This window comes from Hemiscyllium ocellatum, chromosome 13, assembly GCF_020745735.1.
Source record: "Hemiscyllium ocellatum isolate sHemOce1 chromosome 13, sHemOce1.pat.X.cur, whole genome shotgun sequence".
NCBI lineage: Eukaryota > Metazoa > Chordata > Chondrichthyes > Orectolobiformes > Hemiscylliidae > Hemiscyllium > Hemiscyllium ocellatum.
Window position 1 is genome coordinate 50,800,462 of NC_083413.1, and position 16,301 is coordinate 50,816,762.

Sequence of the window (16,301 nt, forward strand, 5' to 3'; positions counted from 1 at the left end):
AAAGCAAATGCTTACATTTGTATTTTCATTTTTAAAGGATTTCACTGTGACCTCGAACTGTCCAAATTATTTGACAAAGTCCACATGCATGTCACAATGGATATGAATGACACAACAAGGTAAATTGTGTAATTGCTTATAACTTGTCAAAAGTAATATTTCCTTTAAAATAGTATTGCAGTGCTCTGTTAAACACAAAAGAAGCACAGAGTAGGATATGGGATAGAGAAGATCATTATGGGAGGTTAACTCTGAATATGCAGTGTTCTGGGAAAAGAAAATGCACAATTCAATCATTCGTTATTGTAGAAATGCTGTGAAATGGGCTTCCCTAACCCCAGCACAAAAAGCCAAACGTCCTCAATTGGCTTTGCCTGTGAGAGCAGTGCTGCAGGTCGAAAGCATTTGTGTGTTATTGACATAATGGGACGTCGTTGCTGGTGTTGGTCAGTATTTCCAGCTGAGTTTGATGCATCTTTCTGAAAACCTGGATCACTCAGGTTCAGTGAATAGTCTGCTAATGACTCCAAACTGAATTTACATTCAACTGCACAAGGGACCCCCCCATTGCTGTGATTTAAAGAATCAGTAAACCACTTTGCTGTTGGGTCACTTGTAATTTACTTTACCTCCTTTTGCAGCAAAATTGGTGAAAGGACTGGGGTTTTCGTTTAAAAGTCTGTTGGTGAGTTTTAAATCCATTCAGGGAGGTCAGAGAATTTGGCCACCCACGTTGGAAAAAAGCACAGAGGCGGTGCAAACTTCATGTGTGTCAGTAGCAGGATCAACAAATTAGAAGCTTGCAGTAAAGGAAAGTTCTGCACAGAGGGAGGAAGGGGAGAACATTCCACAGAAGGCCCGATCCATCATGAGTTTCTGAAAACGCTTCTGATACAGCTGTCTGTATTATGAACAATACCAGGTTCAACTGGAAGCTGTCACAAAACTGTGCCACCTACCTCAGGCCACAACTTACAGCAGAGTGACAATGGTACTGTCAGTGACCAATAAGACCATAGAGGCTTAAACCTCTTATGATTGTTCTTTCTAGGCAGTAGCTAGCTACTTGGCCAACTTCTCAAGTATTCCATCCATTGATACATTAAGATGGTGGTAGAAGTCCTATCAACTAAAAAAAAGTGATTACTTCATGCTGTCTTCAAAGAGGGAGAAGCAGGACTATATATATGATATATAGGGCATGTGGCTTTGCCAGGATTTATTAGATTTATTGTCATTCCATCTACTTTTGGCATATGATGCTATGAACTCTCAAAGTCAATAAATAGAGCTATAGAAGTCACAAGGCTATAAATCAAGCAACATTCAGTTTTTGTGCAACTATGCTTAATGCATCACATTTGTGAGTACAGGCCATCCATGCAGCAACCATGATTATGTAGTGTGTTACTCCCAACATTTTCAGGCCTGCAAGAAGAATAAGAGGTTGCTGGGAGACGAGGCTATCCATGAAGCATGTTGCTGATTAACTATCCCAAGCCCTTACTGCCCTCCCAATACCAGTCCCCAACTGTTATCATCAATGAAACACAAGACTATATATTGAAGATCCCAGAACCACAGAAAAGATTGTGGAGCAGAGCATCTGTGTGCTCAAGCAATACTTTCACTGACTGAGATATTTGGGATGTTAAGAAAACATATATATTTATGGATTATGACAAACTGTTATATGGGACTGTTTCACCTTTACTGGGTTGCAACTAAAACATTAAAATATCAAGGAGAAAATTGTTTATCAGTTGTTTACAAAATATTAACTGACTTTGTAGAATGAGTGTCTTACAAAACCCTGCAAGAAGAAATTAGGGATGTTTTATGACTTAATTGTTGAATAAATAGACTTGGGAAAAACTCTTGAAACTATTGTTCAGCAGCAAACTCTAAAGTTGCTTTATTAGTACACACCTAGGTATGACAGTGCTACAGGGGCAGGGCCTTACAAGGAAAAGCCATGTTATCTCTCAGTCCATAAGAGATAATTCTTTAAGGCAAAATCAACTAAAATGCTGATTCTAACTCAGTGAAGAAGTTTGTAAAATTCTGATAAAGATTAAAAGTTTAGGACTCCTGACTATTTCCCATTTGAATGTGAAATCTGGTTTGAAGATCTTCCATCATTCCGTGACTGTCAGTAACAGATCTCAACAATGGATGAACAAAGAAACAATGAGAAATCAACCCATTATATTTTCTGCATTCGGGTCCTGCCTTCGAGAATGTTGTTCCTTTCTATGTCTATTTTTTTCAAAACCACATTACATTCACAGAGCTGTAAAATCTCGTCTTCTCTGTATGAAAGTGTTTGTGAAGGACTATAGGTATGCAGTTTATTTCTGCACCATATCTTAGTTAGTGACCTGTATTGCCAGTTGTTTAAAGAATATATTCATTTCTAATAACCAAGTTATGTTTGAATGTATTGAAGAAATCTGGCAAAGATCTCTTTTGTTCTGGATAACAATAATAAAGAGAAACAGTTTGACGATATTAATGATTAAATAAAATGTTTAAACTTTTAATATGGCTCAGGGAGTAGTTGGGCTTACCAGCAGCTCCTCCTGTCAGAGTCGAAACAGAAAGAAGCTGCCCGTGCATTGTTTCTAAGTTTACATTGGCCTGCACCAAGTTGTATGCAATGCCTGATGTCACATTGGAGCCGGTTTCCTCTCTGCTTCTTGTGACAAGAGGCTGTCTGGTATGCCTTCCAATTCATTGAGTAGCTTGGTGCGTACCTTCAGCAGTGCTCTCCTGGAAGTTACCTTATCAAAGTCCTCATCTAGGCCTCATAATGGAATCCTCATAGTGCCAGCCGCAGTCCACTTATGCTCAATAACTTGCCATATACATGATGAGGATGAAGAAGAAATGGTGACGTGCATAAGGGAATATCATACCATTCTCTTGCATACTTTCAGTGATGCTGAATGTTATAGACTCTGTCACAGCCAGGCCCATGTTGCACACCACCATCAGGCTTGGGATGAGATGGTTTTATTTTGCCCTCTTTTATAGTGGTCAAAGGGAGATGGCAGAATGTTGATGATTCTGTGGCTCTGTTCAGTTTTATGATCCTGCCTTAGCTGAAGAGCTGAAAGCTGTGAGAGGTAGGTGCAGGGCTGTCATCAGGAGAACATGTACATGGCTGAAGTGAAGAATCTGAATGTTAGACATGAGTCTTTGGTCCTGAGGATTCCTGATATATGAGTAATCTGGGCGGGGCATTCACAGGAGTGTAAGGTTGAAGGCACAGTGGATAGAAAATGTCCTTTGAAGAAGCATTCACTGATAATGCCCATCTTTGTGAGGCAATTAAAACTTCTCAACATCATACTCCTGGCAAAACTCCTTGTTTTATTATGCCTGTCTGTTCCCTTAAAACTGTATACCTTGAGGGCTGCCTATCTCCCCAAGGCAATGTGACATCTCTCCTCTAGTCCACCTCATGATTAAGTCCTCCAGCAACACATCAGTGAATCTGGGAGCTTTCTCTCTGCCCTGTTGCTCTATTGAGAAGCAAGCCCCTTTTCATTAAATTCAGCATCTCTTTAAGAGGGCCAAATTATTTTTCAGAACAGCAGACTATATTCAACAAATTTCCTCTCATCCCCTTGATGAGGATTCCGGGTCTGTGCAGCTTCCCGCTGAGACCGTGGAAGTAAGAAGTCATCATAATGTTTTTTAGTGCTGCCTGCCTCACTGGAAGTGGCCATAGACACATTGGGCCAGATTTCCTGCTCCCTGAAGTGGCATTGTCAATGGCAAAAAACATGTTGGGAAATATGGCACAATGGAAATCAGATTCTTGACCTCAAGGAAATAAGTTCAAATTTGTCTTTATGGTACCTCGTTTCCATGTAACTGCATTTTGTTATTTTTGTTCCTTCATTGGAATATGGGCATCACTGGTTCCCTATCTCTGTCTGTCCTTCAGAAAGTGTTGATGATCTGCCTTCCTGAACTGTGTAAAGCATTTGGTGTCGATACACCCAGAACATCATCGGGGGGAGTTCCTAGATATGACCCAGTGACATCGGACAAATGGCAATATGTTTCCAAGTCAGGATGGTGAATGATGGAGAGGGACTTGCAGGTGGTGATGCTCCCATGTATCTGTTGCCCTTGTCCTTCGAGATGAAAGTGATCTTGCATTGGAGGGTGCTATCTTAGGAGCCTTGGTGAATTTCTACAGTGCATCCTGCAGATTGTACACACTGCTGCTAGTGGGTGTCAGTGGTGGAGGAAGTGAATGTGGATGTGGTGCCAATCAAGCAAGCTACTTTGCCCTGAATGGTGTCAAGATTCTTATGTGTTGTTGGAATCATATAGGCAAATGGAGAGTATTCCATCATGCTCCTGGCTTACATGAAAGTCAGAGTTGGTATCTGATGACTGTAGCTCACCACTTTTCTCCCTATGCCTTCATGTAATAACAGTGTCTTTACAAGGTCCCTGCATGCCCCATAGGCACATTTCTCTTCCACCTTTCAATCCCTGCAATTGGGCATGGCCAAACCACCAGCTTTACCATATCGTCATACCTACTTTCTGACCAACTTACACACCATATTTGGCACATCCAAAATGAAGTAAATACTAAATAAAGTGTCCGACAAGTATCAGTGGCAGTCATATAAAACATAAGCCTGAACCCTGAGTTTAAACCGTTCTTACTCAGAAAAAGCCTGTGAATGGAGCAGAACTGTAGATGAGTTGAAAATCAAGCACCCAATCTAAACCTGCCCCAAAGTTATTGGGTTAGCTTAAAATTGGAAGCTATAACCCATCAGTTGGAAGAATTTGAAGAAGGTGTCCACCTTCAAGGAGGTGGAAAGTAAGCAAGGAGGATTGTCATCAATGATCACGTGATACTTTCAATGATTTACACTCTAATCTGCCAAGAAATGGCGTGGGCATGGACCTCGAATGAGTTATTTTATGGCTTTGGATTTATGGGCCATTGAGGATATCAAAATTCCCTGCAAGTGTGGACTGGTGAGTTAATCAGTTAAATCATTACACAAGGCATCACAAGCTAGTCTAGAGAGCCTGGCAGAATCTGCCACCACACCATAGTTTAAAAATCACCATATTGTTACCAGACTTTACAGCTGTTCTCTCATGGGTGGTGGTTTAACCTGCGGGTCACCACACCTCAGGTATGGGGTAGAGGTTGAAAAGGAGACTCTTTCATGGTAACATCAGTTGGTGCAGGAATTGAACCCATATTGTTGGCATCACATTGCATTAGAAAACCAGGCCCACTGAGCTAAACCAAACCCCACCAGGCTGTCCTGCTCTTAAATTATCTATTGAATTTTTTCAATAGAGATAAGAATCAGAAATATTTAAGCCCTTCACATTCACCATCAGCCATTTTATACCATAATTTAAAGTTAAAATATGCCACATAATGTATAAATCCTGAATAATTTTAAATCTTTCACTGAAATAGTTATATCAAGCAGAAAAACATTAAATGTGGTCAGTGTTCACCTGCACTACAGCTATTGGACTTTTGACAGATAGTGGACACATGTTGGTAGTTGCTCTGTTCGTGCTAACTAATAAAGTGATTATACCTTCAATTCAGTAACCAGTTCAAACATTCAGAGCAAACTAACTGAAAACCTTGATACCTGAGGGTTATCAGCACATTTTGATAAACGTGTGAGTAAAGTTTTAGTCAGATATGATCAGTTTTGAAATGTTGACCTTTGTCAGGCTAAACTAAAACTTTTAAATCAGGTGGGAATATGAATATTTGAGTCACCCAGCGAGTCATGAATTTTATAGGTTTAAATGTTTGTTTCTCTTTGAATAAATGTAACAATGTTTTTTTTTCTTCACAGACATGGCAGTGAGTTTTTTAAAGCAGCTCACACAAATGATACCATCAGTATGAAAGCCTTATTGACAAGTGAAGACTTTGACCCTTACGTTCGAGGTATATCCTTTAGAATTAAAAGTTTATAAATTAAACATTTACTCTTGACTTAGTAGCTTTTATTTTGCCTTTCTTTTCCTATAACTTACTAGTCAAGAAGCTGGTGAGATATTCATTTGTAAATGTTGGCCAGTGACATTCCTTTGCTACTACTGAATAGATACATCAGTGTAGTCTAGATTGATGGATCTATGTATAGTCCTTCAATCCTGTCCTATATAAACTCATCTTGAGTGACATAGCTTGAAGTCTCAACTCAGATTACAATCTCACTTTATGGAGAATCATAGGAAATCTTTTTCATTACTTTTGCCTCATAGGGTTTGACAGGGTCAGTTGTTGAGCTTTGGCCCTTATGTTTCCTTGCAACAATCACCAATCAAAGATTGACCTCTTTCAGACAGATAATTGGATTTGTAGGCTACATTCTGCAGTTACACAATATATTATCTTCTTTAGCATAAAAACCCCATTATCTGAGATATGTACCTCAAAAAATAAGATGAAAGATACACTTCTTGTTCATCTATTTTAAGCCTATGAAGTGGCAAATATCTAAATCTGTGACATGCTAAGAGGAAAAAACCATTACTTATGAAAATATACAGACAATACAATTTCTGGACATAGAATTAACTCACCTTGACTAATGCATCATAATTGAAAAGTGTGGTGCTGGAAAAGTGCAGCAGGTCAGGCAGCATCCGAGCAGCAGGAGAATCACCTGATGTCTACCTTGAAGAAGCTCTCCTCCTCCCTCTACAAGGGATTCTCCTGTTCCTCGGATGCTGCCTGGCCTGCTGCGCTTTTCCAGCACCACATTTCAACTCTGGTCTCCAGCATTGCAGTCCTCACTTTCTCCTAATGCATCATAATGACTATAGAGAACCTTGCCCTTTTGCCATATGTTCTGTTTAGATCAACACAGATCTCACCAACTATACTACAGAAGTTGGGATATCTATTTGGCAGTGACTGAGGTTTTCAGGTGAGGCTCAGCACAGACACAGTTCTCTGCCATCTTCTGTAAGGAAACTTACAAATGGCAACATTAAAAACATTTAAACATTTGCAAATTTGTTCAGCAAGCTGATGTTTTCGGTCCTCTTCCTGATAAATAAATAAATCACTTCTCAACAGGAAAGACTCTAAAAATCCCCTGACAACCAATGGCATTACTGTCATTGATACAGCCACAATCCATTTCCTGGATGTCAACATTGTCTAGAACCGAACAGTCACATTAATGCCACAGGAACGAGAGAAGGATAGAGACTGGGCATTTGGCAATAAGCGGCTCACCTCCAGTGTCCTTAAAGCTCCTCTAACATCTGCAAAACAGTCAGGAATCTGAGAAAATATTCCTCACTTACTGAGATGAGTGCAGCTCCAACCATACACTCAGGAGGCTTGACACCATCCCTTAGGATAAATCAATCTGCTTGCTTAGCACCACTCCATCACCTTAAATACCCACTCTGTCTACCAATGGTACACTTTAGCTACAGCAATTAACAAGACACGGTACACTATATTGACATGCCAGGTCTTCTTTAAAGCACCTTCCAAAACCACAATGTTCATCACCCAGAAGGAGACGAACTGCAGATGTAGGGAACATCTTCACCTCCAAGTTCCTCTCCAATCACCACTACCCACTTGGATATATATTGATATTGCTTGATCATTACTTGGTCAGAATACAGGAACAACACATTGATAGTCTCTTCACCACACTGCCACAGTTCCAAAAGAATGCTTGCCATCACTTTCTCAAGGGATTGAGAGACAGATGCTAATACATGCTGACCCTGTTAGAAATACATAGTCCAAGAATTAATTTTTAAAATAAGTCTCAGTTGCTTAGCACAATTGTGCAAATTTATTTCACTGCTGATTCCCCAAAGCTCAAAGGATCTATGAGTGCTTCTATGTATTTCTTCAGATTCAATTAAGTTTTAAATTCAGAAAGCTTTCTGTTAAGTGGATGCAGCCATATTGTTTTCCATAGTTGATGCATCAGTAATAGGAGATCATCAATTTGAAATTGACACTGAGAAGGAAAGAGATTAGGAAAAATATCTTTGCATCAAAAAGAGAGTTGTTAGAACACAGATTTATTTATGACATAGAGGAATTAAGGTGGAAGCTTTTGTATCTTTAAAAGGACAAGAATTTAAATAAGGTGGAATGGAAGATGCAGTGCAATGGAGAAAATAGAATAGTGGAAAAATTAAGGATTACATCGCCAAAAAGCCAGCAGAGACAGTGTGGGATGAATTATGTGCTGTGTGAAAACTTCTTCAGCTCTAATTTTTTTTTTATATTCTTATGCGCATTTGTTCAGAATCTAATTTTCAAATTTATCATTTGAAGGGAATTTAGAAGAAACAATATTGCATTCAGCTTTGTTCAATGGCAATAAGGAAATTGCAGAGTTAATTCTGGATAGGATCCCATCGCTCATCAATGAACCCATGACATCTGACATGTACAAAGGTAAAATATCTTGGATTTTAATACTTATTAGCGTTAAGTATAAGGAGCACAGAAATGTTAATTTCCTAATTCAAAAGTCCCGTAAGTACACTTACTTTTTTTGTAAATGATTTTTGAAATAAAATATGTTTATTATTAAATATGCAAATAATTATGAGCATTGTGCAAACATCTTTATACAGAAATTGCCATCTGCCAATAAATTGCCCAAATGACAATGCTTGAAAAACCAAACGAGTTAATGGTAATGTGTAAATTTGCAACTTCAACCATTTTAAGCATAACAACACTTGGGACCAATGGGGAATATAGACTGATCATTATAATCTGATCTTTAAATTCTCAACAACCAAAAAAACACAATTTGTGTAACAGGTTCAGCAATAATTACTTATATTCAACTAGGAAGGAAACCAAGTGTTGATGAGCTGAGGAAAGGGAGGGGCTGTTGTTGCATTTCTATTGATTTGAGACATGTTACAGATTTAGGTGAACTTGTCCGTCACTGTTGTAAAATTACTGATAGATAATCCAAAAGGTAACATTAGCAATATCCAGTAAGTGGTGTATGATGTAGATCTGAGCCACCTTTCTGAATGAGAAGATCATTGAGAAATACTACACAAAATCGAGGTCAGAAAGTGTTCATGTAACATACAGAAGGCCCAGTTACTTTAATATATTGTACAGAGGTCTTTCTTATTCTATTTGCATGAATGAACTATTTCTAGTATCACTTTTCAATTTTCCCTCATTCTCTAGGTGAGACCCCCATGCATATTGCCGTCCTGAAACAAGACGTGGAAATGGTTAAGGAACTGTTGAACCGAGGTGCGGATGTGGTAAATGCACGTGCAACCGGTTCCTGCTTTGTCCCCGGAGAGGAATGTCAGTGTTATTATGGTAAATTCACTTTTATTTTCTCAGAACTAAGATGAGATAAATTATTGAAGTATTATAGCAGATTTCTAGAGGGGTGCATAGTCTTACATAACTGTAACCTGTTCATCTGCCTATTAATGAGTGTAATGTTTCAGTGTATCCTCCATAATTTGTTATTGTTCATTCTCACTCAAAGTTGTTTGAAAATGACATCTGCATTATGTATTCTGGTGAATTTCCCTAACCGGTTTAGAATTGCTGAATAAACAGGTAGTCATCTTCAATAACTTGTAGGAGAGTTACATTAGTTTTATGTAAGAACATAATCAACAGTGAATGCTTTTCTTTGAAATAATAGAAAAATCTAGGTGCCTTCACTTATCAAGAATGATGTGTGTCGTACATCTTAAACCAATGTTATCACTTTTGATTGGAAGCAATCTCAGGTCCATTTACAAAAAAGTGAACATGTGAGTCATAGAATCATTGAATAGCCACAGCATAATAGGAGGCCATTTATCCTATTTTGCTCATGCTGCCTCTTTACAGGAGCAATGCCTCACAGACTTTTGCAGTTTTCCAGCAATGCTTTTTTTTTCCATACAGGTGCTTATCCATTGCGAATTTGAAAGCTCCAATGTACACCCGTACTGTGTATTCTATATCTTAACTGCAGACTGCATAAATAGTCCTCATGTCACCATTTATTCTTCTTCCAGTCATCTTAAATTGGTACCCAGATCACTAAGATATATTAAGAAAGCACTCATCCACATAATGGTCCCGGTTTACTTATCTCTAGTCCAAAATTGGTGTGATCCATACTTTAGTCAATTAAGTTGGTAATTTGATAGTACAAAACAGTATTGCTGAGAAAAAAAACAAGAAAACCAATGTAAAGGCAAAAACATATTGATGAGAAAACAATGCTGACTAGTTAGCAGGTGGACTCAGATTTATAGAAACATTGTTGTGTAGATGCACCAGTTAATAACAACTGACAGTTAACTGCCAAGAGTTTGTTTAAATTTTAAACCAAATAGGTTGGCGCTGATTGGTCAAGACATTGCCCTGGAAAGTGAACCAGAGATTGGCTGTGACCTATTTTTAAGCAGGCAGCGTATGTGTACATCTGTTTCCTAGGACATACAAGTGGCTGTACTGTGAGCCTGACTGACAAGCCTAAATTGATTGTCAGTGTAATTCGTTGCATACTTGGGATTATTTGGTGAATTTTGTCAAGTTGTGAATCATGTCAAATATTGGATGCTGTGGTGTGAGTTTTGCAAGGTCTTGGGTATGGACAAACCTTGCATTTGTGAACAGTGAAAGGGATTTTCTGTTTGATATGATCTAGCTATCTTAGGGGAAAATGAGCTACATTCCTAGCTTCAGCCAAGTACTGAAATATCAAACTGCCCATTTATGTGATAGAGAGTTTGCATGATATACAGTGACCAGGATAACTGATCTGATCAGAGTAAGCACCATCCCATAGGATGGCTTTGATATGCCCTATTTTAGCACTAAGTGAATAACTACCTCAGGTGCTATTTGCAAGTTTGCTGATAAAGAAATCATATAACACATGGAACTGTGGTGTTAGCCACTAACAGATCTGTTTCTAACATTAAGAATCAAACACATGGGAGTGGACTTTGATATAAATGCATTAATTGGGACCTGACAACTCTCCCTGACATTGTAGATATATTGGCTTGAAGTCACTACATCTTATTTATCAATTGGCAACATTCTAGTTATGTTTATTAGGGTGTTCCCATTAGATAATATAAATGTATACTAACTTGTGTTAAATGCTTTACACACACTGCATAGAACTGTTCTTGATTTGCCATGGTTTTGATGACTAATATCTAGAAACATCCACAAAAAAAACAGAACAGTAGTAGAAACAATTTTGCTGTCGAACCCTCCTCATATTGATGATAAGAGTTTTAAACACATTTTTTTTCTTATCTGCAGGTGAATATTTGTTGTCATTTGCAGCATGTATTGGCAATGAAGAAATTGTCAGAACTCTTATCAAGCATAGTGCGCCCTTAGAGGCACAGGATTCCTTAGGTAAATATTCCACCATTCACAAACTACTAAACCTTTGAACTTCTTCATGTGTAATTATCATTGAGAACTTATATTGTTCCTGTCAACAGATCTGTAATCCTATGAATTACCATTGTGAATAATAAATAGATTTGAAGTATTTTGTTTGCTTAAAACCGTTCTGAGCTCATCATGAAAACAACAACCTTGCACAAGTTTCATTTCATATAAAAGTTGGTACGTCTTTCACAACAATATTAGAAAGATTCCATTTGGTGAATGTCAACCTTTTATTACCTCTGGATTCATTGAAGGTTCCTCCCAAAAATGGAATTTTGGGAATAAATTACATACCACAATGTAAAGTTCACAGATGTGTTTTTAAAACCTGATTTAAAAACAGAATGACTTTAGAAAAATCACATTTTACAAGAAGCTAACCTCTATTCAGTCCTCATGTCAGACAGGAAAAAGGATTGAGAACCAAAAGAAACAGATTGCAAGGAATTTGCTAAAAAAGCATATTTGAGGTGAGAAAAAATATTTTAACTTCGTGAGTAGTTAAGGTATAGAATGCATTGCTTGGAAGTGTGGTGGAGTTTGGTTCAACTGATGCATTGAACAGGGTATTAGATGATAAGTTGGATAGAAATAATGTACAGAGGTATAGTGATAAAGCAGAAGATTGAAAGTAGATATTGATGTTCATTTTAAGAGATGGTATGGATACAATGGACTGTATGGTGCTGTAACACCTCTGTGATTCTGTGAAGTTAAAGGGAGCTAGACTATAACAGATAGCATGGTTTCCTGCCATGCCATTAAAAAATACAATGGGGAGCTCTCTGGACTGAAGCTTCTGCTCTCTGGTGATGACTTTTGAGGAGGAGGGAATTTAATTAAGTGCATTGGTGACATATCTGAATCCCACTTCCTTCTGTTACATTATCAAGTGCATTGTTTAATGGAGTCATACACACATAACACTCCAAGTGGTTTGGATACCAAAAGATTAGGCAATAGATTAAAGACTTATCTTCTACCTCTGGAATCTGCTTTCAAATCTATTCCTAATTAACATGTTAAGTTTATCCTTTTGAGCATAAGGAAATTTGCAGGTGTCATCTCAGTCCATTTCTTAGTAGATGTGGGTATCTCTACTCATAAAGCCAGCACTATTTGCCAATATGCCTTAACATAAGAGGTAACAAATTTATATAGGGAAAATTACAAAAAGTACTACACAGCACTTGTATAAACTTGGGGTATGATTGTTAGAAGAAAGTGTGAGGACTGTGGATGCTGGAGATCAGAGTGGAGAGTATGGTGCTGGAAAAACACAGCCAGTCAGGCAACATCCGAGGACCAGGAGAGTTGATGATTGTTAGAGCTTTATTTCCATTTTTTTTTCTTCATTTGTGAAATGTTTCTGGGCCAACATATATTTCCTGTCCTTAGCTGCCTTTGAGAAGGTATTGTGAGCTGCCTTCTTGAACTGCTGCAGTCCATGTGGTGTAAAGTTGACCCACAATGCTCTTGATGAGGGAATTCCAGTGTTTTGACCAAACAACAGTGAAGCAAAAGTGAAATATTTCCAAGTCAGGACGGTAGTGGCTTAGAGAGAACCTTGCACGTGGTGTGGTTTCCATATATCTGCTGCCTTGTTTTTGTAGATGACAGTGATTGTAGTTTTGGAAGGTGCTGTTTAAGAAACCATGGTGAATTTTGTTAGTGCATCTTGTAGATAGTATACATTGTTTCTACTGAGCGTAGGTTGTGGAGGGATTGATGTGGATGTGGTACTAATCAAGCAGACTGCTGTGTCCTGTCTGGTGATAAGCTTCTTGGGTGTTGTTGGAGCTGCACGCAATCAGGTCATTAGGGAATATTCCATCACATTCCTGACTTGTGCCTTTTGGATAGCGGACAAGCTTTGGGAAGTTAGCATTCCTAGCTCTTGAGCTACTCTTGTAGAGGCAGAAGTTTGAAACAGAACTTACAGAGTCGTGGAAGCAGTCACTACCGTCCAACTAGTCTACACCGAACATGTTCCCAAACTAAACTAGTCCCACTTGCCTGCATTTGGCCTGTATCCCTCCAAACCTTTCCTATTCATGTACTTATTCAAATATCTTTTAAATGTTGGAACTGTGCCTGCATCTACCACTTCCTTTGGCAGTTCAGTCCACATTCTTTATAAAAAACATTGCCCTTCATGTCCTTTTTAAATCTTTTCCTCCCACCATAAAAACATGCCCCCAAGTTTTGAACTCCCCTACCTAAGAGAAAAGACTCTTGCTATTTACTTTATCTATGCCCCTATAAAAATGTCCAAGCCTATTTTTATAACTCAAGCCCTCCATTCCTGGCAACATCAACTTGTGAGATTCTTTTTTACCTCTCAAAAAAGGACAGGTACAAAATATTTGCCTGGAGAGATATTCTTCCCTCTATCCTGGTGAAAATATAATGATCACTATGCTGTACTTCCCTCTTTCTTTCTTTGGAATAGGAAATATTTCACTGCAACTCATCAAGTTGGAATGAAGAGTGATCATAATGTCCTATAATCTTATCCTCTTCTGATGTGTCAGAAATGGAAATTCAAAAATAGAAGCAGGATGAGGCATTTTTCCCTCTAAAGCCTGTTCCAACAGTAAATTAGATCATGTCTGATCTTCTAACTCATATGTATTTTTCCTAACTACCTGAGCTGTTTTCCTGAGCAGGTTTTGTGGTTGACCATTGTGTTCCACTTTAGGGAAAGGGAAACCTCAGCCCAGACAGCAATTGAACCCACCTTACATGACATTATTCCCAACCACACATTAGCCAACTGAGCTACCCAACTCATTACAATTCATTGAGTGAGGAAATTTCTCCTCACCTTAATGAACATAATGAACCCTAATTCTAGATTCCCCAGAAAGGAGTAAACCCTCTCAAGCACTTAAGAATTTCAATGCAATCATGTTTCATCCTTCCAAACTCTGGGGAATGTGGGCCCTTATGTCCTTACAGGACAGACAGCCATCTCATCCCAGCAGTCTCTTTGAAAAAAATGTAATGCTTTTTAAAGTTAAGCTTGACATCATTCGTGACAACATATTTATTTTATCTTTGTTCTTAAGGGTATTCTAAACAATATGTTTTGCCCTTCATCTAAATTTTACAGTCATTAATTATTTCAAGTAATTAGTTAATAAAAGCAAAAGTGGCATGAGATAAAACTGTTTCATTCATTGATTGTTAAGGCCTGAAATGTACAGTGTGAAACTGGCAGAGGCAAGTTCAGTTGAAACATTCAAAAATGACATAGGTTCCTTTCTGAAAATGAAGAATGTGCAGGGTCACAGTAGAGGGATGACACTGTGTGAATTGCTTATTTGGAGGGCCAGTGTAGACGTGTTGGATTATAACAGTTCTGTGATTCTGTAAAAACAAAATTTCATATCATGGTTTAAATTTAAATCTAAGTAAAATATCATCTGTAACAATAAACGTAAACCTTCTTTGTATAATTGAAAGGATCAGAATTCATATTTCTTTGCCTATGCACACATCGATTTAAAGTGAAAATCTAGCTACAATCCCACATGGGAATAATTGTGTCCGGTTAAACCATATTCAAGTTAACCTGAATTAACCGTATTAAGATAGCTTTGGGTTTTGAGTTTGACAGAAGAGCTCACTAATTATCGATATGTTCATATATACTGTGATAATTCAGATTATGCCCAACCTGTTTCAAAAATGGAGGAAATAACTACATTTTAGCTTCTCAATTTCCCTTTCGAGAGCAGACTATGTTTGTATAATAGAATTCTCTTGGACAGGTAATACAGTACTTCATGTGTTGGTTACACAATCAGAAAAAAAACAGAAGTATTCCATGTATGATCTCATCACATCGCTAGTGTCTGAGAAACAACAGCCAAGTCTTGAGAACATTGTGAATAATGATGGCTACACTCCATTAAAGCTTGCAGCAGCTGAGGGAGATTTGGAGGTCAGTACATTGTAACTTTTGTTTGTTAAAATGTACAAGAGGATGGACTATTTATTTAAAGAGTCAATAATTTTAAGTACAAATCATCTCAATGGACATTAGAGTTTCTTGTGAAGCTGGGTTAGTTCATAACACACACCTTTGTAAATGTTTTAATATCCATGATTTGCCCCATTCATATGTGCCTTATCAGTAAAATTTCTATTTGTAGCTGTATTATTCAGCACAATTTGCCCTAAAATGTTTACAATAATTGTCTGCATTATCACAGCAGCTCTAGGTTTTACTTATGTCCAACGTTTTCATCATTAATATTACTTTCATTACACCCCAGTCAATCACTTGGGAGATTTTAAAGCCTAATTGTTTAGTTCATTCAGAAGATGTTTACTGGACTCTAGTTGACATCAAACCAGTTCAAACCTTTATTTAAAAATTGTATCAAATTTAATTGAATACTTTTTTAATACCTTAATTTAACTTTATTTTGCAGATGTTCAACTTTTTGGTGCAGAAACAAAAGAAAATATATTGGACAATGGGGACAATTTCTTACTGTGTCTATGATCTCACCAACATTGATACATGGGGTGACCAAAAATCAGTTCTGGATATCATAACAACAAGCAGGAATAGAGAGGTAACCATAAGGAATGAAGCTGCCTTTTCCCATTGTAATTATCAATTAAATTGCTCATTTTGCATGGGGTTGTTTTCTATTATCTTTTCCACTGAAAAGTTACATAGATAAGTATTTATATTCTTAATGTATATGAATTTAATAGAGATTGTGGCTTTATATAATGCCCCTCCAATTGAAATCTGTATTCAGCACCTCAGCCAATTTAACTTTGGTTGATTTTCTAAAAACATTTTCAT

At 37.7% G+C, this 16,301-nt stretch overlaps 1 protein-coding gene across 2 annotated transcripts in view; it reads left to right on the forward strand.

The window, feature by feature from the left end:
- LOC132821544 (transient receptor potential cation channel subfamily V member 6-like) overlaps nt 1–16,301 on the forward strand; it is a 36,559-nt gene that overhangs the window by 5,359 nt on the left and 14,899 nt on the right. For both annotated transcript variants that reach the window (XM_060834172.1, XM_060834173.1), the window contains exons 2-8: nt 38–119; nt 5,874–5,968; nt 8,345–8,467; nt 9,230–9,370; nt 11,336–11,434; nt 15,250–15,422; nt 15,916–16,062. In XM_060834172.1, the coding sequence (XP_060690155.1) occupies nt 85–119; nt 5,874–5,968; nt 8,345–8,467; nt 9,230–9,370; nt 11,336–11,434; nt 15,250–15,422; nt 15,916–16,062 (813 nt within the window). In that variant the 5' untranslated portion in view covers nt 38–84. The remainder of the gene's footprint in view (nt 1–37; nt 120–5,873; nt 5,969–8,344; nt 8,468–9,229; nt 9,371–11,335; nt 11,435–15,249; nt 15,423–15,915; nt 16,063–16,301) is intronic.